At 52.1% G+C, this 22,393-nt stretch overlaps 2 protein-coding genes across 2 annotated transcripts in view; one reads left to right on the top strand and one right to left on the bottom strand.

Moving 5' to 3' along the window:
• RPS6KL1 (ribosomal protein S6 kinase like 1) overlaps positions 1-7,008 on the top strand; it is a 13,776-nt gene extending 6,768 nt beyond the window's left edge. The window contains exons 2-10 of the mRNA XM_009280914.1: positions 180-304; positions 1,131-1,223; positions 2,078-2,125; positions 2,864-2,996; positions 4,323-5,252; positions 6,070-6,159; positions 6,316-6,398; positions 6,691-6,786; positions 6,898-7,008. Coding sequence (XP_009279189.1) covers positions 180-304; positions 1,131-1,223; positions 2,078-2,125; positions 2,864-2,996; positions 4,323-5,252; positions 6,070-6,159; positions 6,316-6,398; positions 6,691-6,786; positions 6,898-7,008 — 1,709 coding nt within the window. The remainder of the gene's footprint in view (positions 1-179; positions 305-1,130; positions 1,224-2,077; positions 2,126-2,863; positions 2,997-4,322; positions 5,253-6,069; positions 6,160-6,315; positions 6,399-6,690; positions 6,787-6,897) is intronic.
• Positions 7,009-9,834: 2,826 nt separating this feature from the next.
• DLST (dihydrolipoamide S-succinyltransferase) lies at positions 9,835-22,393 on the bottom strand. Its single transcript, XM_009280714.2, is given in 15 exon segments — positions 9,835-11,062; positions 11,513-11,680; positions 12,212-12,295; positions 13,153-13,226; positions 13,806-13,936; positions 15,804-15,901; positions 16,512-16,597; positions 16,884-17,039; positions 17,548-17,659; positions 18,364-18,419; positions 18,853-18,927; positions 19,289-19,344; positions 20,403-20,451; positions 21,801-21,853; positions 22,389-22,393. Coding segments are annotated over 15 exon segments (1,338 nt in total). The 3' UTR covers positions 9,835-10,927.

The raw sequence follows: 22,393 nt of genomic DNA, 5'->3' as shown, positions 1-22,393 counted from the left end.
AAACCAGCTAGGGTTCTGGGGCATCCCTCCGGGGAAACCAGCGAGGGGGCCGGGGCATCCCTCTGGGGAGCATGGCCAGGGGACCGGGGCATCCCTCCCGGGAAACCAGCAAGGGGACTGGGGCATCCCTCCGGGGAGCACAGCAGGCCCCTCACGCCCGCCCTCTGCGCCGCCCGCAGTTGACCCCAACAAGGAGCGTCGGGAGGCCGTGAAACGGAAGATCACACAGTACCTGAGGCGTGCGGAGGAGATCTTCAACTGCCACCTCCAGCGGGCTGCAGGGGGTGGCAACCCCACTGCCACGGTGAGGGACTGGCGTGGGACAGCACGGGTGGGATGGCAGTGGACCCGTGGCACTAGGAAACCTGGGACACACACGCATAAAGCAGCCCTGCTGAGACTGCTCGACCGCCTCTGCCAGATGGTGGTAAGGTGGCGTAGAGAAAATGGCAGACACATCAGCTGCAGAGTGTCCCGGCATGCCGGTGGCTGCGAGGGAGCTGGCAGCCCTTCGCCCTGCCTGGAGCAAAGAGCTGAGGTGGGCCCAGCTTGCCTGGGGCGCTCCCAGGACCCCTCCCCCGAGGTGTGTATGTTTTAGTTTGCGGCCATCGTAGCAAAAATGGCCATTTTTGGTGGGACTGAAGCCGCTAGTGGGAACCACCTTGTCAGATGTTAAAAATGTCGTCTTCCCTGTCATTGTTCCCATCTGGATGGAAACCAAAGACGATGGCTGCTTGCTGCATTGTGGGAAGGAGGTGGTTAATGAAGGGAGAGGGGAGTGAGGCAGGGCAGGGTCGGGGCCTGGTGAAAAGGACGAGAGGAGAACGACAACTACCTTCTGTACAGATCCCCTTAGTGTTGAGGCAGTCCAGGTTCAGGTGTAAATTTTGGAGTGATTTTACATCTGCAGGTGCAGACTTTCCCTGAAAACTTCAGAAATCCAGGAGCTGGCCAAGAAAACAGTCCAGCTGATGTTAGGAATCAACCACGGCAGTTGGAGAGTTGTCTCTGGATGTTAACCAGCCTGGCAGTATTGCTGCCCGCTCTGGAAAATACGGGGACTTCTCCCACCTGCTCTCATGGACAGTAGCATCTGCAGGTCCCTCATCCTCTTCTTCACCGCCTTGCAGGGTTACAGCAGCCTGCGCTTCCGGCCGATCAGGACGCTGAGCTCAGCAGTGGAGAATCTGAGACGGTGTAAGGTTGTGGGAGTGATCAATAAGGTAATGGCTTGACCTGGAACTGGGGAGGTGAGGCTGGGGCTGGACCAAGGGGAGTGTAACCTGGAGGGTCCTGGCAGCTGGGATGGGGGTGCTGGCCCCTAGCGCGCCCACCAAGGAACGTGAGGGTTACCATCCACACCATTCCCACCAAGGAAAATTCGCAGGCGAGGATGCAAGACCCTTTAGGGGTTAGCTGGGAAATCTGTTAATGTCCCCATTCCTTTTGCTTACAAGATCTCCCAAGATATTTACAAGGAGGTTGATGCATCCGGTTCTTTCCCATGCACGGAATCGTGCTTGATGCCTGGGTACCATGATGGTGGACTCCTATGGATAATCTAGACCAGCAGAAGATAAGCTATATGGATGAATCAACTAATTAGTAGTTGATCATGATCAACTACTACAACAGTAGTAGTTCATGATCTTGGAGTGAAGATGGCTTACCGTCTCCATACACACACTGGCATGTTGCTCTCCTCTGCCATTCACACATCTCAGTTTGTCAGGACTGATGTGGTCCTCCTGTCATGCCGAGGCCCAGGTGGGCAGCCCAGTGCACCCCACAGAGCCTAGAAGGAGCAATGCGAAACCCTTTGTTGTGAAGGAAGCAAAAATGGTGTGGGAGTCACCTCTTTCTTTAATTAACTCTCTACTCCCTGGCTCCGTGGCTATCTCACTGCTAATAACCTGTGTTTTGTCTTTCAAGGGTAGGGGTTTGAGCACCACCAAGCTCCTCTAGTTGGGTGGGAGTTTGTTGTTCCAGAGTTGAGTCCCTGGGTCATTCCTGTAGGTTGTGTGTTGAGGCGGGAGCACTCGCCACTTCTGACCGGTACTGTATATACTGCTCCCAGGTGCAGATTGTCCAGGATCCGGCCACTGGTGGGACCTTTATACTTAAGGTGGGTATTTTCAGTTTCATCTGCCTGCTTCTCCCTGTCATGCCAGAGCCTCCTTGTCCAAGCAGATGGCTGGGGCAGGTGACAGGACCAAAAAATAGTAGATCACAGAAGTGTTACAGGAACTTCATTGACCATAAAGCTTCTTTTGGCTGCCTCAGCCATCTTCTGTGATCAGAAGGGAAGTGGTTCTCCTCGGTCATCCATTACTCTGCCTTGTAATGCTGCAAGCCAAGCCTTACGCCCATGTTAATCTGGGTCAACCCCTGAAACAGGTGGTTGGTGAGATGTGGTCAGTACAAGTCCTAGGGCATTTTCCAGTGCCCTTGGAACTAAAAGTAAAGGGCTCTCATAATTGGACAAGGAGGCTCTGGCATGACAGGGCGAAGCATCGGTTCCAGACGGGAGAGGAGAGAGGGCTGGGATGACGGGTTCCCATCTGAAGGAAGTAGGGGCAGTTGCGGGGAAAGGCTCTGCTCTGGACCAGCAGTGTCCTCTGGGTCCCGCAGTGCAGGTGGGGAGCGCTCTGCCTTGGCAGAGCTTTGCAGAGCCCTGCCTTGTCACAGCTGGGTGCTGGGGGCTGACAGGGAGCTCCATTGCAGGTGACACAGGGGGGCAGCCATGGGGCTTAGCAAATGGCATGCTACCTTTCTGGCTGGCCTCCTGCCCTGCCAGGTGCTAGGTTGCAGGGAGTCCAAGCCTCTACTGTGCTGTAATGTCCATCTACCTGTACCTCCTCAGAGCCTCCCCAAATCCCTTGTTGAGACCCGTGAGCGACAGACCATCATCCCTCATGGGGTCCCCTTCATGGTCAAGCTGCTGTGCTACTATGTGAGTGAGGACTCCATCTTCCTCCACCTGGAGCACGTGCAGGGTGAGTAGGGACAGCATTGCCTCTCATCTGTGGAGCATCCTGCTCTTATCCCCAGCCTCCCTTTCTTTAAAGTCTCAAATATGTTTCTTCTGCTGGTTTGGGACTGTTTTTTATAGTGACAGCACAAGCTGTCTTCTTCATAGAAGGGTGATGGGTACCAGGGCTTGGAGACTTTGTGGAAGGAGCTGCTCAGCTGTATTGGGGATTCTGGAGGTTTGGTAAGAGCTGACTGGGGAGGCCTGTGGAAAAAGAGGTTGTGTGTGCAGGGGTGTTATATGGAAACTAGCCTTAGGGACCACTGAGTCCCATGGGAGGGAATGATCATGCCTTGAGGTAAAGAGATTGATGTGGTCCAGCATCTTGGAAAGAAAAACCTTTTCATTTTACTGGCATTGTTTGTTCATGACAGGAAAATGATGGAGAAGGATAACCAAGTGAAGTAGTTCACCTGGATGTTGTAGAACAAAACAATCTTTTGATAAAACCTTTATAAAACATTTTTTGGTTACAAAAGAAGAGGCCACACTGGATTTTGAGATCAGACCAAAGAGAGGAGTTGGGGAATTGGGGCATAAAGGGCAGGGAGCACATTGGGGTTTGGGTACAACAAGGAGGCAAGCTTGGGGCTTGTCCCAGATCCTGGTGAAGAAGTGTGACAAGGCGGAGGCTTGTCCCAAGGAGCTTCTTTACTCTCTGCTGGTTGCATGGATGTGTAGGGAGCAGCAGCTGGAGTCCAGCAATGACAAATGAAGGCTGGCGTGTGTTGGAGAACAGCCTCAGCTCCTCATGCGTTGCTGTAGAATTTGCAGAAAGCAGCCAGCAGCTGAATGTGGTGAGGCTGGGAAGGCCCAGCAGTGTGCTGTGGGCGCCAGGGCTCACTGCTGTGGCTCATTGCTGACCCACGGGCTCTGTGCCATGCTGTGGGAGCTCTCTAGCATCACCATCACGTGGGGAGGAAAGGCTTTCAGGGGAAAGTGGGGATGGTGGTGGGATCGGGGGCATGTGTGAAGATGTGGCTGGCCTGTGACATGGAAGTGGCAGAGCTGGGATCAAGGAGACTGTGCAGAAAGGGGAGCAGGGCTGCTAAAGGAGAGGGGAATGAGCCTTTGGTGTGCCAGGTCCCGGGGGAGGTGTGGCATTGAGCATGGTGTGCTTGTAGGGCTGGGGAGTATTCTGCATGGACTTGAGCTTCGCTGGGGAGATTAACGATGCTCGGTCATGTCCCCAGCGTGCGGGCCTTGCCCTTTGCCTGAATGGGCCGTGTCCGCAGCGGGGCAACCAGGGATGCTTTCTGCCTCATCACTTGTTCTTCTCTCCGCTTTCCAGGGGAGACGCTGTGGTCTCACCTCCGCTCCAAGTACTGTGTCCAGCAGGGCTCTGCCAATTCAAACACCGTTCAAGCCCCGAGGGACGGTGGCAGAGAGGACGGTGTGGGAAGCTCCCAGGGCAGCAACCAAGTCTCCATCTTCTCTGCTTGGACAGGCAGTGGCCTCCCAGGCTCTGCGACCCACCGAGTATTGGAAAACACTGATGCCTTGCCCCCTCGGGAGCAGTCCCCCGACCCCATGGACCCCAGCTCAGGGAACCACTGCCGGCTTCGCCTGGTTCCTGGCGGTGGCACAAGGGCTGCATCTGGAGGGCAGGATCTACGCTTGACCCAGGCTATGTCTGGCATTGTGGACCATGTTCCAGCAGCGTCAGCCAAAGGCTCCAGCCACCTTACCAACCAGGGCCTGGTCATCTACCCCTGGGATGCTCTAACCAGCGGCACGGGCTGCGTATTGGAGAGAGCAGCCTCCCAACAAGACCCCGGGTCATGTGCTGACGAAAGGATTCCCCAGACACCTGGCCCCGTACCGAAGACTGTGAGAGGGGGCCACCCAGGGGCAGGGGAGCCGCCATCTCAGCAAGTGTCTGAGGTCCCCTGGGCTTGGCCTCTCCTGACCTCCTTGGGTCGGAGGCAGCTTCGTGCGGGAGTTGCCCCGTCCAGCTCTGGCAAGCTCTGTGGGCCTGACCCAGTGGTGTGGGAGCCCTCGCAGGGAGCAAGCCTGACCTGTGGCCAGCTCAGAGAGCAGCTGCTCTCAGGACGGTGCCGGTCTCTGGCTTCCCGTGGGCATGGTCGGAGAGCATGGGCTGTAGAGGAGGAGCAGGTACAGCTGTGGGCAGCGGAAATCCTCCTGGCCTTAGAGGGACTTCACCAACAGGGTGTATTGTGCCGGGACCTCAACCCCAGGAACCTGCTGCTTGATGCAGCTGGTAGGTAGTGCCCCAGGCTGCTGCCCCGAGGAAAAGGAGGTTGGCCTCTCGGCTGGGAGACTGCCGTTTGCCCCATTTCCAGGGACATGGACTTTCTTGAGTTTGCTTTGGGGGGAGGGTGGGAGTCTGGGGAGGTTTGGATGTTTCTGAACCTGGAAGTGCAGTCTCAGTTGGGATTTCCAAGCATTATTACAAAGAGATGGCTTTGCAGTGGGAGAGTCAGGGGCCGCAGCCACAGGAATGCATTGCCCCTGCTCCCACATGGGGGCCGGCTGCCTGGGAAATCCCAGCACGGGGAAGCTGAGACCAGCTGAACTGTGCCTGAGGTTAGTGGGATTGCAGCTTTCCCCTGCTTGTAGTTACTGCTCACTGGGGTATTCTGGAGCCTGCCCAGCCCTTCAAGCCATGGGTACCACTGTCAGTGCAAGCCGAGCGCACATCCCTGCTCAGCTAGCAACAGCTGGGGCAAACTGGAGAGCTACAAATTGCTTAGGAAAATAAAAATGCAGAGAGCTTTGCAAGGGGAAAGCTAACCTTCCTCCCTTTGGCACTGCTTCTTTCCTCACTACAGCCTGCCCTGAGGTCCGCGAGCTTGGAGCCCACCTAACCAGTCTCACCAGCTGCACGGGCCTGCTGGGCATCTGGGGCAAGCACTGGGAGGCCAGGGAATGCGCAGTGCCTCTGGGTTCAGGGCATGGCAGGGACCCAGTGTCCTGGCTGTTCCCAGTTGTGCGGCTACGGCTTGGCTTTGTGCTCTGACCAGAGTCCCTAGCTTTGGCTTAACCTCCCTGCTTTTGGCTCTGGTGCTGCTCTGCAGGTCATGTCCGTCTCACCTTCTTTGGCCAGTGGACAGAGGTGGAGCCCCAGTGCTGCAGCCAGGCGCGGGAAGAGCTGTACAGTGCCCCAGGTAAGGGACGCGTCCCCTGCCTTCTCCTGCCCTTGGCCTAGTGCTGCCAACTGGGCAAGAGGGGGGGCTTCTGCAGGCAGCAAGATGTGCCTGGCACGGCACAGCCCCTGGCGCTCCCTGCCTCCAGCTCTAATGCCTCTCTGGCTTTTTCTGCAGAAGTGGGGGGGATCATGGAGCCCACCGAAGCAGCTGACTGCTGGAGCTTTGGCTCTCTCTTGTATGAGTTGCTGACAGGAGTGGTAAGAGGCAGAGGAGCTGTGCAAGGAGGGGGGAGGAGAAGGTGGCACTGTAGCACAAGAGCTCCCTGCCATGCAGGGCTGGGAGGGTGCCTTGCCCTGCTGGCACCTCAGCATCATGCCAGGTTATTTCTGGCATGTGATTCCTAGTGCCCGTGCATTGTCTCTGGGTGTTCAGGGCCCCGGGTTTTAAATCCTGCTGTGCAGAGCTGGGGTTGTGTGGCAATGAAGGCTCAGCAGGGTGCTCCTACCCTCCTCAGTGCCTCCACTCACCATGACCTTCTGCCTCCTGCAGCCACTGTCCCAAAACCACCCTTCAGGGATTCAACCTCACACCCAGTTGCATCTGCCAGAGGGGCTCAGCCTGGCTGCTACATCGCTGCTCACCGAGGTGAGGGGCTTGGGTGGATGGGAGGGAGGGTGGGGCTAGAGGGTCCAGCCTGGGTAGCTTTTCCAGTATCCCCATCTCCTCATCCTGCTGTCCCATCCCCTTTCTCTGCAGCTCCTACAGTACAACCCAAAGCGGCGTTTGGGCTCTGGAGGAGGCGGCATGGCGAAGCTGAAGTCCCACTCCTTCTTCAGCACCATCCCATGGAACAAGCTGGTGGGCTAGGCAGGCTGTCCTTCCTGCGGGGAGCTGGGCACAGAGCCACTGTCCTGGCACTTGTGACCACAGGTGACACTGGCAGCTCTGCCTGCTGGGGGAGGTTTGCCTGCAAGGGCTGCCCCAGGGTGGGGTACACATGAGGTTTTTTTCAGGCTTACATGTTCTTCTGTCTCTGTTGGTGTCTCTGAGAGAGGAGCCTGAGGTCTGAGCCAGGCTGTCTTCTCCTCTGGGTCCTCCCTGGTGGGAAAGGGAGCCCAGGTGCCCACCCCTGGGGAGAGGCCATGCTCCCCTTCTGGGGCATCCCTTGCTCAGCTTAGCACTGCACCCTAGGACTCCCTCCTTATGGTTTTTATCTTTGCTGCTACCACGGTGACCCCCCTGCCCTGTTATTTTTTGTGGCTTCCAAGTGCATCTCCTCCGGGCCCTGCTGGCTGGTGCCCGAGCCTGGGGTCTGTGCCCATCCCCGGCCATGTGTGTGTGTGCGTGTAATGCCTGCTGTAGGGGTGAGACGGGAGGAAGCCCTCTGCTCTTCTCCCCCGGCCCTCTGAAAAGAATAAAGCACTCGTTACTGCTTGCAGAAGTGTCCTTTTGTTTCTGAGCTGGACCAGGGAGGCTTGGCCTGAGCAAGGGAGGGCCCCAAATCTGTCTCAAACCTGCATGGGAGCCCTGGGTTGGTGTTGCCCACTGGCTGTCAGCACCCTGCAGCCAAAACCCAGAAGGTGCCTGGCCTTCGCCCATTGTGCCCCTGCCTGCCTCGTGGCCTCTTGGGTCCACACAGCCATGCGGCTGCAGCTCAGAGTTGGGAAAATGCACAGAGTGCCTGTGTTTTCTTCCAGCTTTGACTGCTGTCGTCGTTACCCGTTCTGGCTCCAGCCTCCCATGCCTGGGTGCTCCTTTCTGCTGGCAGGACAGCATTGCTGTGCTTCAAGCACGGTCATTCCTGGTAGAACAAACAGCGAGGGTTTAAAGGGATGAACTCTGAGAACCAGCACTGATGGAAGGAGGATAAGAGTAAATACAAACCAGGATGGAAGAAAAAGAAGCGTGAACAAAAGGTGTCTGCCAACGGCCCAAGGCAGAAGCTGCTGTGCTCATACATGCAAGTCAAAGCCATAGGCTGAAGGACGAGCCAGCAATGGCAGCAGTGTAGTTTTGGCCCTCCTCTCCCAGCACTCCCTCCCATTGCTCACTCGTCCCCGATAGTAAGGAATTACTGGTACCAGTGAAACTCCTGTGGCTAGCTGGTTCCAGCTCCTGCTTGCCACCAGCAGTAACACCCTGCTCCTTGCTGACTCAGCCTGGCTCTTGGGCAGCAGCAGGAGCGCTTGTCCACCAGAGGGAAGCAGAGCCCCGGAGAAACTCATTTCCCACCCCAGCAAAGGCAGGGGACACCTCAAAGGCTGCGCAGAAGCAAGAGGACCAACCAGGGAGCTGACCACTAATGCCAGAGCAGGCCAGATGCCGGGAGCAGCTAAGCCTGGGGCTTTTCCTCTCTAGGGCAGCCTGCACTGGCTGAACCCTCCAGCAGCAGGCTCCCCCCTTGGCTGCCAGCCTCCTAGTCCTGTCATTCAGGGGAGGTTCAGTAGGACTGACTCTTAGGCCAGCGGCCGAAGCCACAGCATGGCTTCTTGCAACCAAGTGCCCTGGGAATCACCGGGGGGGGGTGTGTGGTGTGTGTGTGTCAAAAAAGGAAACCTCAAGCACAGCAGCTGCATGAGACTCCTACACCAAGCCCCAACAGGGCAGATTAAATAAAGCAGTTTGCTAGGCTGCATCATTTTAAGAGCTTGACTGTACATTCACTCCCTGGGTAATTCAAAGGCCTCATTTATTGCAGCTCCAGACAGAATACAAGCATTGCCCTTCCCCAGGCTCAGGTACAAAGTCAAAGTGGGCCCTCTGTATCCTAAACCAGCACAGGGGACTGGGTGCTAGCAGCATTTTTTAATCAGAACCTTCTCTTTCATCCAATTTATTTGTGCAAGAGCAGCTAGACTCTTTGTCCTCCCTTTACAGCACAGGGAAGGGGTTTTTCCTCTCTCTCCTCCTAACCTTCTACCTCAACCAGGGACAGTCAGAAGAAAGCTGACTCCACGTGGTTTGTCCATAGCTGCCAGGAAGCTGTAGGAACCAGTGCTAGCAACTGCTCTCCCTTTTGTCAGCATGCCAGCTGTGAGCGCAATCATTTTCTGTTAAAAGGGGCTGCTTTCTTCACTCATAGTCAGGAAGGGCAAACCATTCTCTCAAGTTGATGTCAGAGCTGGAAAAACCCTGCCATGATCCAGGAACAATTTCGTATTGTTCCAACAGGGACAGCTCCTTGGAGAAATGCTCTCAGCACCACAGACAGCTTTTGCTTTACCATTCTTCTTTGATCTTGCCTCCTTTCTCCCTCTGCAACCCTCAACAGCCTTTTTCCCACTTTCATGATTTACAACACTCCTGTTGTACCAGGGAAAAACCAAGCCGGCTCTAGACCTGTACTTTAAGACCCTGTCCCAGTTCTCCCTCTTGGCCACCATGCCATTTAGCAAATACTGGGATTTCCTTGCCATCTGTAACAGTTCTGTTGCTAGACCACAAAAAGGATGATTTCCAGCCCTGAAAACCTCATCTCTGCTGGGAAGAGCCAATTCTGTGCCCAAGAGGGTTTGAGCACAGAATTCACAGCCAGAGAAGCCTCAATTTAGTACTACCAGGGATGGGCCCAGCTCCCATTCCCTCTTTTCTCTCACCACCAGATAACAGGCTTCTTATGCTACACTAGGGATGCTGCCGATGCCCAAGTCCTCGCCCAGGAGCTGCTGCTCACCCCCTCAAACACACCCCACCTCACAGTCGTTGCCCCGTTTTATTTCATTTAAAATCGGCTGTGTTAAATATTTTAGTTACAAGTTCTGTGTAGAGGGTAAGAGTAATAGACTCTGCAGGCACTAGCAACCCCCTCACTCCCCAATACATGTGTGCGCTATCAGATTAAGGACTGCCCCCCTCCCCCCAAAACCAGCAGCCTTGGGCTGGCATATACGTTACACTTAAAGACCTGGCCCACCCCAGCTGTCTCTTTGCTGGAAGCAGGCCAAGCCCTCGCACGCAGGAAGCCAGCAGCCGGATCCACGGTCAGTGAGCTGTGATTCAAGGACAGCTGCTGGGGGCTGGTTCTTACCCCCGTGTCGGGCATGTAATGGTGAAAGGGTTGTGCCCCCAGGAACAGTGCTACCTCCACAGAGGTCACGGGCTCTGCCCACCCAGACATGAACATTCACACCACAGTGACCAGGCTTGAGAGAGACAAACGATTTCCAAGGGAAAGCAGGGGAGCTGCCACTGCTGTGTTCCTGTCTGTGGAGGGAGTGTAATTAGGGCATTGCCAGAGGCATGACACCTACCTCAAGCCCTGCTCCGATGAAAACCTCTGCTGCAAGCGGCCTGGGGGTCTCCAGACTGCTCTTGCAAGGCAGATGAGTGTGAAATATGTTCAAACAAAACAGGGACAGAACAGTAGCCTTTCCTCTCCTCTCTCTCCCAGGAACCTCAGTGCTAGGAAATAAAGCTGAACCCGCCTTGGAGCGGCAGGGAAGGGTACCCTAGCACAGCAGCAGCAAGCAGTTTCCACTGGTATAGGACAAGCTGGAGGTGAGAGTTTGGTGCTGTGAGGGAGAGGATGCCAAACAGATGGCTCTGGAAAGGGAGTGCCATTCAGTGGTTGGCCCACTGCATAGCAATCCTCGCGAGAAACTGAACTTTCGTTAAACAGAACAGGAAAGGAGGTAGGAGCTATCCCCACAATTCCCTCCAGGACAGCTCCCATCACAGCCGGAGGGAGGGAGACTGGAATGACCCCTGCCAGTTCCTGAATGCCCTGCATCGCCCCTGCTGGTGCTGCGGCCCTGCCCTGGGTGGGTTGTGTGGGGGTGTGGCTGCTCTACAGGTCGAGCAGCAGCACGCGGGGATCCTCCACCGCTGCCTTGATCTTGCGCAGGAAAGTCACTGCCTCTCTGCCGTCAATCAGCCGGTGATCGTATGTCAGCGCCACGTACATCATGGGCCGCACCTCGATCTGAAGGGGAGGAATAAGACAGGCATTAGTGAGCTCAGCCTTACTGCCTGCATGATGCCCTCCTGGATGCGTCCTGCCTGGCAGGATTACCCACCCACACTCACTCAACCCAGGCACTGACCACCACCCAGGCTGAGTCCACACCACACAAGACTAGGTACCTTTCTGGAGCTGTTCTCCATCACAAAGGCTACAGCCTCCTCCTCCTCCCCACACCTAAGCAGATTATCCAGTTCTCCCCCTCACAGATAGGACAAGGCCTCCTGCACACCTCAGGCAAGTACCAGTGCCAGCAAAGCTGCCCTACATCCATTAGTCTCTGCTCCTCCTTCATAGTAAAGCCTTTTAGAAATTGACACCAACCCCCTAGGAAAAGCATATGGGCTATGGTCCTCATCCCACTGAGCCCTCTCCTCTGTTCACTGAAACCTCCTGTGCAGCTCCACCTACCTTGCCTCCCACAGCCACAGGCCTGTCGAAGATGGCATGCATGCCTAAGATGGCAGACTGGGGTGGGTTAATGATAGGTGTCCCAAAGAGTGACCCAAAAACCCCTCCATTGCTGATTGTGAAAGTGCCGCCATCCATGTCTTCAATGGCCAGTTCGTTTTTCCGTGCCTAAAAGAAAAAGTAAGGTCTTAGAAAGCCACACAGATCACAGAAGGTAAAGGACAAGGGTTTGGATGTTCACACTCTCCAGGAATAAATGCTGATGGCAAGAGCTTCACTTATTGATCTGTTCAGCTGAAAACCAGCACTAATTACTTGAAAATGCATCCTGCCTTTAGATCTGAACATTTACTGGCTTTGGGGAAGGATTCTCTCGCTTTCACTTCCAAATCCGGCTTTTGCAGGAGACTGACACAGGGACTTCTATCCCAAGGCAGTTCAGCCTTCGCCTCTAAAGACAAAGGTGAAGACACACCATGTCACTAATGCATAGTTTGCGGTCTTCTGGAAGGGCAATGCATAGATAGGTCTGTCCTGTGCGGCACAGCTGTAACTGGATCACTCCCCACAGCACAACTCAGTGTGTTAGAGGTCAGAGATGATGACACAGAGGGACTGAATCAATTCATGCCTATCCAGCACCCCCAATTCTTCCCATTCCTCCCAACCCTTTTCAGAAAAACCTCCAACTTTCCTTACCTTCTCCCCCAACTCGTAGATAGCACGCTCTATGTCAGCAAAATTCATGTTTTCTACATTCCTAACGACAGGGACCACAAGACCCTAGGGAGAAGCAAAATGCATGATCAGCAAATTCACCGCAGCGACACAGATAACTTATCAGGCAGGAGCTTGGCCTCAGCCCAGCAGAGTTCCTGCCTCCTCCTCAGCCCACAGCAGGTGGTTGGCAGAGCTGCCTCACACCCTGGCAGCCTGCTGGGAAACCTGGCAGGACACACACCAAGGGCCAACACTGTAAATGAGACATTTTCTTTGCCTTTGTAAGCCCATCTCATAAAATCAACCAAGCCTGTCTGGATCCAGCTCCACATCCATAAAAGCAGGTGAGGCACTGGGCAGAGTTCAGCTGCCACCTCTTTCTAGGTGAGAAGAGCAGAGTCCCTTCGTGCTGGACCTCCCCTGGACTTTGGGAGCAGTGACAGAACTTCAGTCCTGGCCAAATCTCTGCCTCAAAACAGAACCAACTCATTCAACATCTGTATCTCCATCCCATACTCTCCCTGGACAGGAACATCTCTTTGAAGCAGCAATGTGATTTACAGAAATGGTGGGACAGCACAGCAAGATTAGCCAAAGGATAGGACATGCAAAGCTTTTACTGTCTACGCCATATCCTCATGAGTCCATGAAAAAAAGGGTTTCCCTAACTCAGCCCTACTCATTAACCACTAAGATCTATATTGACCTTGTTACTACATCTCCTGGTACAGTGGCAGAATATTCTTGGTGTTCCATCTTCTCCCAAAACCCATCTCAGCATGTATCAGATGTCTCAAGAAGATTGGTCTCATCAGTAAGTTTCTGCTGCAGAGGAGCTCAAAGCTGAGTTGGCTCAAAGTATATGATCCTCCCAGACCCGAGGCTGCAGGAACCATGGCCAAAGCATCCAAGGTACCTACCCGGGGAGTTGCGACAGCGACACTGATGTCCACATAGTCCCTGTACACAATCTCTTTGGTCGTGTCATCAATCACTAGAAGGAGAAAAAAGCTGTTACACATGCAGTACCCAAGATGAAGGGCTCAAGAGGCCAGAAGTAGCCACAAAATCATAACAACTTGCTCATCTCTAGCTTAAACATAACTCCAGAGAAGAATGAGCCCTCACTGCACCTATGGTAAAAGCGTCAGGATAGACAGAAAGGAAACACAGTCCAGATAGGTCAGTCCCCCTCAGACATCCCCTTGGTTATTTTCCTCTTCTGCATTTGAGCAAGCACCTCTGACACCCTCCCAGGAACTGCATCGCACCTACAGCAGCTACCTCTACACCAACCAGCAGGCTCTCCCCTCTGCGGGCTGTGTACGCATGGCTCCAGCCCCACTCCTGGCAACCCCTTCCTAATAGAGCCCCTCTTGGCAAGCTGTCCTCTACCTACAGAAGTGGCATTAGCAAAATCAGCTGCAGTACATAGGACTGTCCCCCCCTTTTTCTGCATATTTGACTTGCTTGCCCAAGCTATTAGCCCTGCCATGGACGGCCACCTGCTTTCTCCCACTCTGCCACGTTCACTGGCGAGACGTGCAACTCACCAGCAAGGGTCACCACTCACCTGCATTCACGACAGGCTGGTCTTGCAGAGCAAAAGCTGCAGCTTTCACAAAAGCTGACATGAAACCTAGCTTCAGGTTGTGCTTTTTCAGGAAGGGATCCTTGTGTACAGCTCTCATCTCCCGGATGTTGCTGCAAAACACATGATAATGCTGGTCAGCATGGAGTCCAAGAAAACACTGTTCCCTCACTCAGTAATAGATTTCAGTGCCAGCCCCAAGGACTGCAAACCTGCACCACCAACCGGTAAACCCCCAGTCTGCTGAAAAATCCTTCAAATGTCACAGGTGAAATGGGCTGAGGGTGGCTCTAAGGACCCCGCCAAAGGATCTAACAGGAACTGATCTTGGACCACAAACTCAACAGGACAGGGTTAATCTGCTTGGCCCAGACTGCCAAGCACAAAAGCAAGATGGGGCATGGCATATTTCCTGCTTAGGCCTGATGTTGCCACCGATTCTCTGGAGACACCACTGCCAATACCAGTGAGGCACTGCAGATAGCAAGGTGTGGCTGGACCAGCCTTGGAAGGGTGAAAACCAGGAAATGCCAAGAGCAGAAAAGATGCACATGGTGATCAAGGCAAAAGACTTCAACCCTTGTGCAAGTCCAGCGCCAGCCAGCACGACGATGCCTCCGTACCCAACTCTTTGGCTTTAGGAGTTGAGTGAATATGAAAGAAATCTTCCCAGGCACTATGATAGTGGGTGCCAGCCCACCCACAGCCCTCAACCAGACTCATTATGTTTCCCCACTGCTTCTATATATCAGAACAGAGGCCATTTACAAAAAGTCAACCAAGCTGTGGCTACAAGCTCTGCCTATTCCAGGCTAATACCAGATGCTGTGGAATTGCAGAGCCCATCCCTCCTCCCCCCGGAGACCTTGGCTCTTTGAAGAGACAGTTTCAGCAAGGGGCAGGGGTCTCCACGGTTTAGAGTGTTTGTTTTCCTGCACCTAACCTTGTTTAGGGCTAGGATTACCACCCAAAGACATTAGTGCCTCCCAAGACACAAGGACTGCAGCAATGAGGACAAGGTTTGCTATGAAACTGGCTCATTATTGCTTCCTCCCTTCAGACACTGACCCCCCGCGGGAAGCAGGAGGCCCCAGCACGGGCCCTCAGGAGTCAACCTCACAGCAATCAATCCAAAGCAGATTACCAGATGCAATGAGAGCCCGAGGGCAGCGTAAAGCGACACCTCAATGAGCCTCTGAGAGGAGATAAAGCTGCAGCACTTCCCCTCCAATCAAGACTATTTTGCCAACCTTATTGTTCTGAGACCCAAATATTTACATGTTTTGTCTTAAGGAGCAGAATAGGATTTCACAACGCAATTTGATTTGGGCACAATTTCCCCTTAATGCACTGTAACATAAGCTGCCCACCCTCCAAAGCCATTAGTGTGCTCAGTCCATGCAAGCACTTGAGTCAGGAGACCCCCACCTGCCCAGAGGGGATGGAGAAGGATGCTAGTCCGTCTCTGGAAAGCTGCACCATCCGACAGCAAGGGCCTCAGATCTATGTACTGATCACCTGAAAGGCTGATGAGCCCTGGGGAACCATCTCACAGGAAGCTAAATATGCCCACCTCCAACAGCAGTAACCTGGTGGGGTGGCAGAAAGCAGATGCTCCATCTTGGTGTCCCCTAATAGCCACTATACAAGTGACACTAGTCAGTCCTGCTCTTCTGCTCAACATCTACCAGTCCTCAACCAAGAACCGCACAGAATGAGGAACCAGGTTGCCCCTTTTACAAGCAGCAGATGACTCCCAAGGAATGACAGGCCGTTAGGAAGCTATGTACCCCTCACACCACAACACCAACATGGCCCTGATGAAGCTGCGCAGACGGTGCTACACACCTAAGAAAAAGGTCCCAAAAGACGTGTTGCCAATCTCTCCAAAGAGAATCAGCAAGGTCTTGGCTGCTAATTTAAAGATGACTGCCTGCATCTATTTCTACTTGTAAAGGGAAAAAGAAGTCAGCTCCTCACCTCATATCGATCTCATTGAAAGTGGTCAGCATGGCACAAGTATTCTGAGCCTCTTTCAGCCGTTGAGCAATACGCTGACGCATCCTATTCATTTTCACCTGAAAATTAAAAAGACAGAAGCAGAAGCTGCCTCAAGTTAATCCAAGGTGCAAAACACAGAAGAAACTCAAAAGGCCCTTCTTCTTGCCATCTGGTTGACTGGTAATGGATGCCTAGGGCCAAGGTTTTCACCCCAGGTCTCCCTGAGGAGCATGACCAGCTGATGAGTTGATTTCACTATGGAGCTGCCCAGCTCAACACACAGTTTCCAGCATGAGGCTAATGTGAGAAGAGCAAGACTGCTAAAAAAGCAGGCTGCTCAACCATGTTCTCTTAAGAACGCACAAGGCAGGTGCAGCAGCCTCAGTCCTTTGCTGAGGGCTTGTGGATAGACCAAGCAGATCACACTGAGCCTTCTGTACTCAGTCAGGAGAGTTCAGGACAAAACTTTTGCCTAGAAAAGACCCGCGTCAGATTGGACCTGGCTCTTCTTCCACCCCACCCCTAAGCGGTGCCCTCATGTAGAGTATTTCCCCATCTGTCACAGCCCCACTGAGCTGGGTGTGAACAGGTAGATATGGACACATCCAGAAAGCTCAAGGCTTATGCCAGAACAAGTTGTCACCCAGCAACAGAAGTGCTGGCAAGGCCCCTATTCCCACAGCTTACCCTATGCTCTGATCTGGCACCTTTGCTGGGCACTGCCTCCCCAGGAGGGGCTGCCGCTGGGGCTGCAGCCGGCTTCACCGCAGACACTGAGGGTAAAGAACACATCAGTCAAAAAGGGAAGCCAGGGCTTGATCAAAACGCCCTGAGGTAGAAAGCCTGTTTGAGCTCCTTGCTCAAGCAACACAGCACGGAAGCAGCCTTGAATTGGGCTGTGCAGGTACCAGGCATAGCTGAGCTCTCCAGTCTGGAGCATGCAGGGCAATAATGCAGGGAGGCCTTCACCATAAACGCTGGACTGTTTGCTGTCTTACCTTACACACTCTCCCCAAGGAAGAGAGGCTTGAAAATAGGAAAAAACGGCTGTTGCCTCACCTGGTTTGCTGTCGATGGGCTGAGTTGACACAGGTGGCACTGGTGGCATTGTAGTGGGAATTGGTGCTGCAGCAGGGGGAGGAGCAGCCGGAGCTACAGGTTCAGGGGCTGCAGGAGGAGGAGGGGCTGCTGCTGGTTTGGCCTTGGCAGGAGCAGCTGAAAGACAAGGAAGAACCATGGTAAGGGCAACGTTAGCTTCCACTGTCAGGGATCTCCAAGTCCAACCAACCTGATAAAAGTTAACCCTCTGGCAGAGTGCCTTTATGTTCTCAGCACTACTGAACTGATAGGAGCCACCACAAAAGGATCCCATGGTGAAAGTGTTTTACTCATCAACACCCTAGATCTCCTCACTGTGCAGGAGACTGGATGCTAAAGAGAAGAGGGCGGGAAAAGGGAGTTATATCAGGGGAAGTCTCAACTAATTTTAGGTTAGAGCTGCAGTCTCCTCCAGAGGGAGCAAAAGGAAAGTTCCCCCTTCAGAAGGACTAAAATTATGCTTTTCTAATGGACAACAGAATAGGAGTATTTTCTTCCAGCTACAGAGGCAGACGGAGGAAACGTTTAACCTCTCTCGGGATCCCTTCAAATGCCTTGCTTCCATCTTCAGAAAAAGATCAGTGGAAACAGGAAGGCCTGTACAAGTTATACATGGCTGACTTACCTCCAGTTTTCCTGAGTTTGAACAGAGGTGTCCCCCCTTCCACTTTGCCACCATCAGGTACCAGAAGGGCTTCAATCACACCAGCTGCTGGGGCTGGAACTTGCACTGATGTCTGCAAAAAGGAAAATATGTGAAATTTCCCCAAACATTGGATGGAGAACAAGTGCCCAAGAGAAGATGCCAATATGCACAAACACACATTGTAATTTGGCACAGACAGCGGCTGTGTCTCATACCATTTGCACCAGTTTTCACACCCTCCACCTGGATTTTGTGCCAATACTTAGAAGTTTTAGGAGATGCTGGCAGTATAACGTATTGCCTGATCTTCCTGCTCCAGGGTACAATCAAGAATTGACCCGCTACCAGCATCTTCCTGACAGCAACACCAGAAGCAGAACTTGGTAGGTAGTTTTAGCAAGAACTTCAAAGCTTAAGAGTCCTTTAAGGAGTGAGTAAACTTAAAGGCTAAATTTAAAACAATCTGAAGACATCCTATGGCTCTGCAGATTTCTCCTCTGTTTAAAGACAAACAGGTTTCAAACCTTAGAGCACTGAAATTGGAAGGAGGAGTGGAATTGCAGCTCCAACAAACATCAGCACCACTGATGCTTAATCAAATGTATGAGGAAGGAAGAGTTATCAAAGAATTCTCACTTAAGGCACAGCCAGTTTCCATACTAGATGAGAAAAGTGTTTCTCCATGAAGGGAACAGGAAAGACAGGCAGGGCCTGCAGGCTCTAGGAGCTCTTAGCTGGAGAGGAGCCATACAGGGTACCCGCTACAGAACTAGTTTTGGTCCAGAAAACTCCTACCTTGTCTGTTTCAATCTCACACACCACTTCATCTTCCGCGACTGTGTCTCCAACAGCTGAATGACAGATATGAAGACCACTGTGAGGAGGGAGGTGTGCTCTGGCCTCCCCTCTTAACCCACAGCAGTCTCCCCCACTAACCCAGAATTTTCTCACCCCAGTTCTCCACAACTTCTAAAGAAAAGTCTAGCTCAAACAATCAATCCACTGCAAAGAAAAGTCTAGCTCAAACAATCAATCCATTGCACAGTCAGAGTCTGATTCCATTTTAGACATCACCCTTCTTCACCCAACATCACCCATGACAGAGAGGTGCTGAGGCAGTACCTGCAATCCTTACCCCTCAGAAGAACTGCAATTAACTGCCTCATTTGTCACAGACTGAAAGGCACAGAGCAGGCTGTCAGCCAGTGAACTACGATCCATCCCCAAGCTGTCCAGTGCAGCGGCAACGGTACTGAGAATTTCAGGGAAGAGGCAACTGCTTACCTTTCTCCCACCTGACATCTCCTTCTGTGACTGACTCTGCAAAGGCTGGTGTGTTCACCGTAACCACGTCATCCCCTGTGAGAGAGACAGACAGACTTGAACGCATTCAGAGCTCAAAAGTTATGGCATCGCTTCATTCTTGTCAGCAGCACTCTACTAGAGGCGGTAGGTCAACAGACATCAAATGTTAGCCGCCTTCCTGCTTCAACACCGATTAACATTTAAACACAAGAGAAATTCCCATCTGACTGAAAGTCACATTGTGACAGGAAAGCCAGACAAAATCTCTAGAGCCCTGGGACATAAACCCTCAGCCATCCATCGAGGGGGGACAGCAGTGGGCCTAGACCAAGATGGAAGAGGTAGCTTCAGCTGTTGTCAGAACAGCAACAGGTAGCACAAGAGCCATCCCACTGACTCCTGACTTTTTACTTACTACGTACTGCAGTGGTTCTGAAGTAACGGACAGTGAAGACACTGGAGCTATTTACTCTGCAGAAACAGAGAAAGATATGAACACAGAAGTACGTTCCTCTGTAGGCTGCCGTCACCAAGCTCAAGTACAGAATTTACATTTGCTTAACTGATCTGAAAGGCTGCTCAGCTGTTCTGATGTATTTGTTCCAAGGGACTCCTACTTACTGTTCAAGCTGCAGCAATCCCACTAAGAAAGGAAACATTACAGCTTACCATCACTAGTGCTCTCAGAAACCCAATGAGAACTGACATTTATGGAATTTTAATTTAGGGAGACAGCCCAACAGAAGCCCTGTGGTTTAAATACTGATAAAAGGCTGACCTAGCCAGCCCACCCTACACCCAAGACTACTGCAGCAACCATTTTTTACCTACGGATCAGGACTGTCATCTCTACAGAAGTTGCTAGGTTGCTCCAAAAAAAAGAGAAAGCACCATAAATTGCCTATGGCAACACGTCCAAGAGACAGCTATTTCTCTCCACCATGTCCCTCCACAGAGACCTGGCAATCCCAAGCGTTCCAAAGGATGTTTTTTATACCTACTGACACCACATTTGGAAACCTGAAGCAAATGTGCTTTAGCATTTCCTCTAACACAGGCGACTTGGTGCAAACAGACCAGCATTTCAGGCTTTTATGGATGCGCTCTTAAGGTTATTTCCCCAAACACCTTTTTACAAGACTACCTCAGCAATGCAAACCTTGCCATATGAACAACAGCTCCCTGAACTACCCCACTTCTCCTGACAGAAATCCAACCAGGAGGCCACCATAGAGCCAACAAGACTTCTAGTCAGATAATCAAAGGGTAGAGATCCATTTATCACCAGTCTCTTCATTCCTGTCCCTTCCCTGCCTCTGTATCTGGTTCCAAACAAAGCTTATTTTCTTTAAGCATGCCACAGTTCCTGACGTGCAAAACCTAGATTTTGTTAAGGCTAGCTCCACGCTCCTATGATGCACACAGGGATTTTATGACCGTCAACATATTCTGTCTCCCAGCCCCCAAATCTTATCAGGGGTAGAACAGCCCCAGCCTCTCCACATCACAGCTTTCCTGGGGATACTTACACAAGCTTCCTGCTGTTGGTGTAAGCCAGTCCCTGGCTCCCAGCCACACCTGTGAATGAGAATGGTGTTACCCCACAGGAACATTATCCAGCTGTCCAGCCCTCAGGTGTCCCCGTCAAGTAAAAGAGTGAAGAGGACACCACCGTCCACCCTGAAAGAAGCTTGGGACTAAGTGGGGAATACAGCCATATAGAGGCACCTCAGTGCCATCAAACCTGCCCAGAGCTTGCCAAGAACAGTGGTCTTGTCTTCATCTAAATTTACAGAGATGGGAAAAACAGTTATATCTTGACCTCAAAGCTAATAAGGATAACTTTGAAAAGGGCAAACAAAGCATCAGCTACCCCAGTCAGAACAAAACCAGGAAACAGCTATGAGGGACACCTCCAAGACTGCTAAAACCTCAGTTGCTGCTGAGTTATCCTCACCAATACAAAGGGGCTCCTAATAGGAGCAAGACATCAGTCCCCTAAGAGGCACCCCCAGGAAACCTCACAGTCTCATGGACAGGTAAGGAGGAAAAAAAGAATGAAAACAGGGTGTAGGGCAGAGTAGCAAGCCACCATCATCCCTCTTCTCTGTCCACCCCCTGTCCCAAGAACACTTCTTTTCCAAAACGCACAGCAGGGAGGTACTTGCATAGCTCATCAGTTTCACATACCCCACTGTCCCCTTCCCACACTGCTCACATGCCCTGACACTGCAATTTTTATTATGAACTGAACTCCTGTCCTTTGTCTCTTTCAGGGCACTGGGCAGTTTTCCAGACTGATCTTAAAGAGAGTCTGCATAGCAATTGGAGAACATAATTATCTCAATTACACAATGCCAGAAGGAAGAACCACTTCCCCACTTGATTTTTAAAAAAAGCGATACAATTTTGACACCATCCCCTGCTAAAGAGCTGATATTGGAACTCTAGAAACCGGAAAAGGTAAGCAGATTTAACTGGTTTCTCAAAGTGGAATCAGAAGTGAGTGATGTAATGCTATATAAACACGGTACAGCTAGAAAAAACAAGAGCTCTGGGAAAATCCAGTTTAAGCACCGAAGAGGAGTTCACAGGCATACTAGATTTGACATGTCACTTAACATTCACCCATCATTTTCAAAGGAGTTTATTAGAGAGCTAGGTTCTGCAACAGCATGTGTTTCAAGCAGTGTAACGCTTGAAATACACTGTGCTGCTGCTGTGAAATCTTCACCAGAGCCGAATGGATTGGGCAGCATGTACATTAGGCAAGGGAGGCACTCACATGGAAACACAGCTCATTTCACCAACTGTTTCTTCATTACATGACTGACAGAAATAAACCCCAATCAAACCTATTACCAATTTCCATCATCAGCTCTGTTCTGTCTAGGTAGTTTGAAATGAAATAAAAGCGTAAGACTCACCAGACAGAGAGCATCTTGCCAGAGTACAGTTCCCCTGTCAGAGAGAAGAGGAACTATCAGTATTGCAAAAAGATGGCCCCACCCTAGAAGGACTTTGGTTTTCCCACGAGACCTGGATCAGAGACAGGACCCACCATTCACATGCTCCAGACTGCAGGCATGCTACTTTCCCATAGTGTGCAAGAGCGGGAGATGGTGAGAGCATCTACACCCTTCTCTTCGCTTTGCCTCCTTCCAGGATGCTTTCCTGTGAAGTGATGTTACACCTGATGCACATGGTTTTCAGTTGTGGCTCCATCTGTTTTGACCTTCTCACGCACACTTTCCTCTTTAAGAGGAAGATTTCTGAAGACTCATTGCTATGAATGAGAAGGTCAAGGCTAGCTACTGGGATATGATGAAAAAACATCCCATGATGTTCACTCCTACAGTCATGAATGAAGCTTCTGAGGTTTTTTTGTTTGTTTGTTTGTTTTAAGGCTATGGAGCCTTTGAACTCCAGAAGGCCAGAATTTCCCTCGATGGCAAAACTTCTGCTGCCTTCAGTGAGCCAGAAATTCCACCTTCTGGTGATGTTTCACTTCATACCCCAT

Source organism: Aptenodytes forsteri, unplaced genomic scaffold (assembly GCF_000699145.1).
Source record: "Aptenodytes forsteri isolate BGI_AS27 unplaced genomic scaffold, ASM69914v1 Scaffold193, whole genome shotgun sequence".
NCBI lineage: Eukaryota > Metazoa > Chordata > Aves > Sphenisciformes > Spheniscidae > Aptenodytes > Aptenodytes forsteri.
The sequence above is the reverse complement of the archived record's forward strand: the minus strand, read 5'-3'. Positions and strand labels throughout refer to the sequence as shown.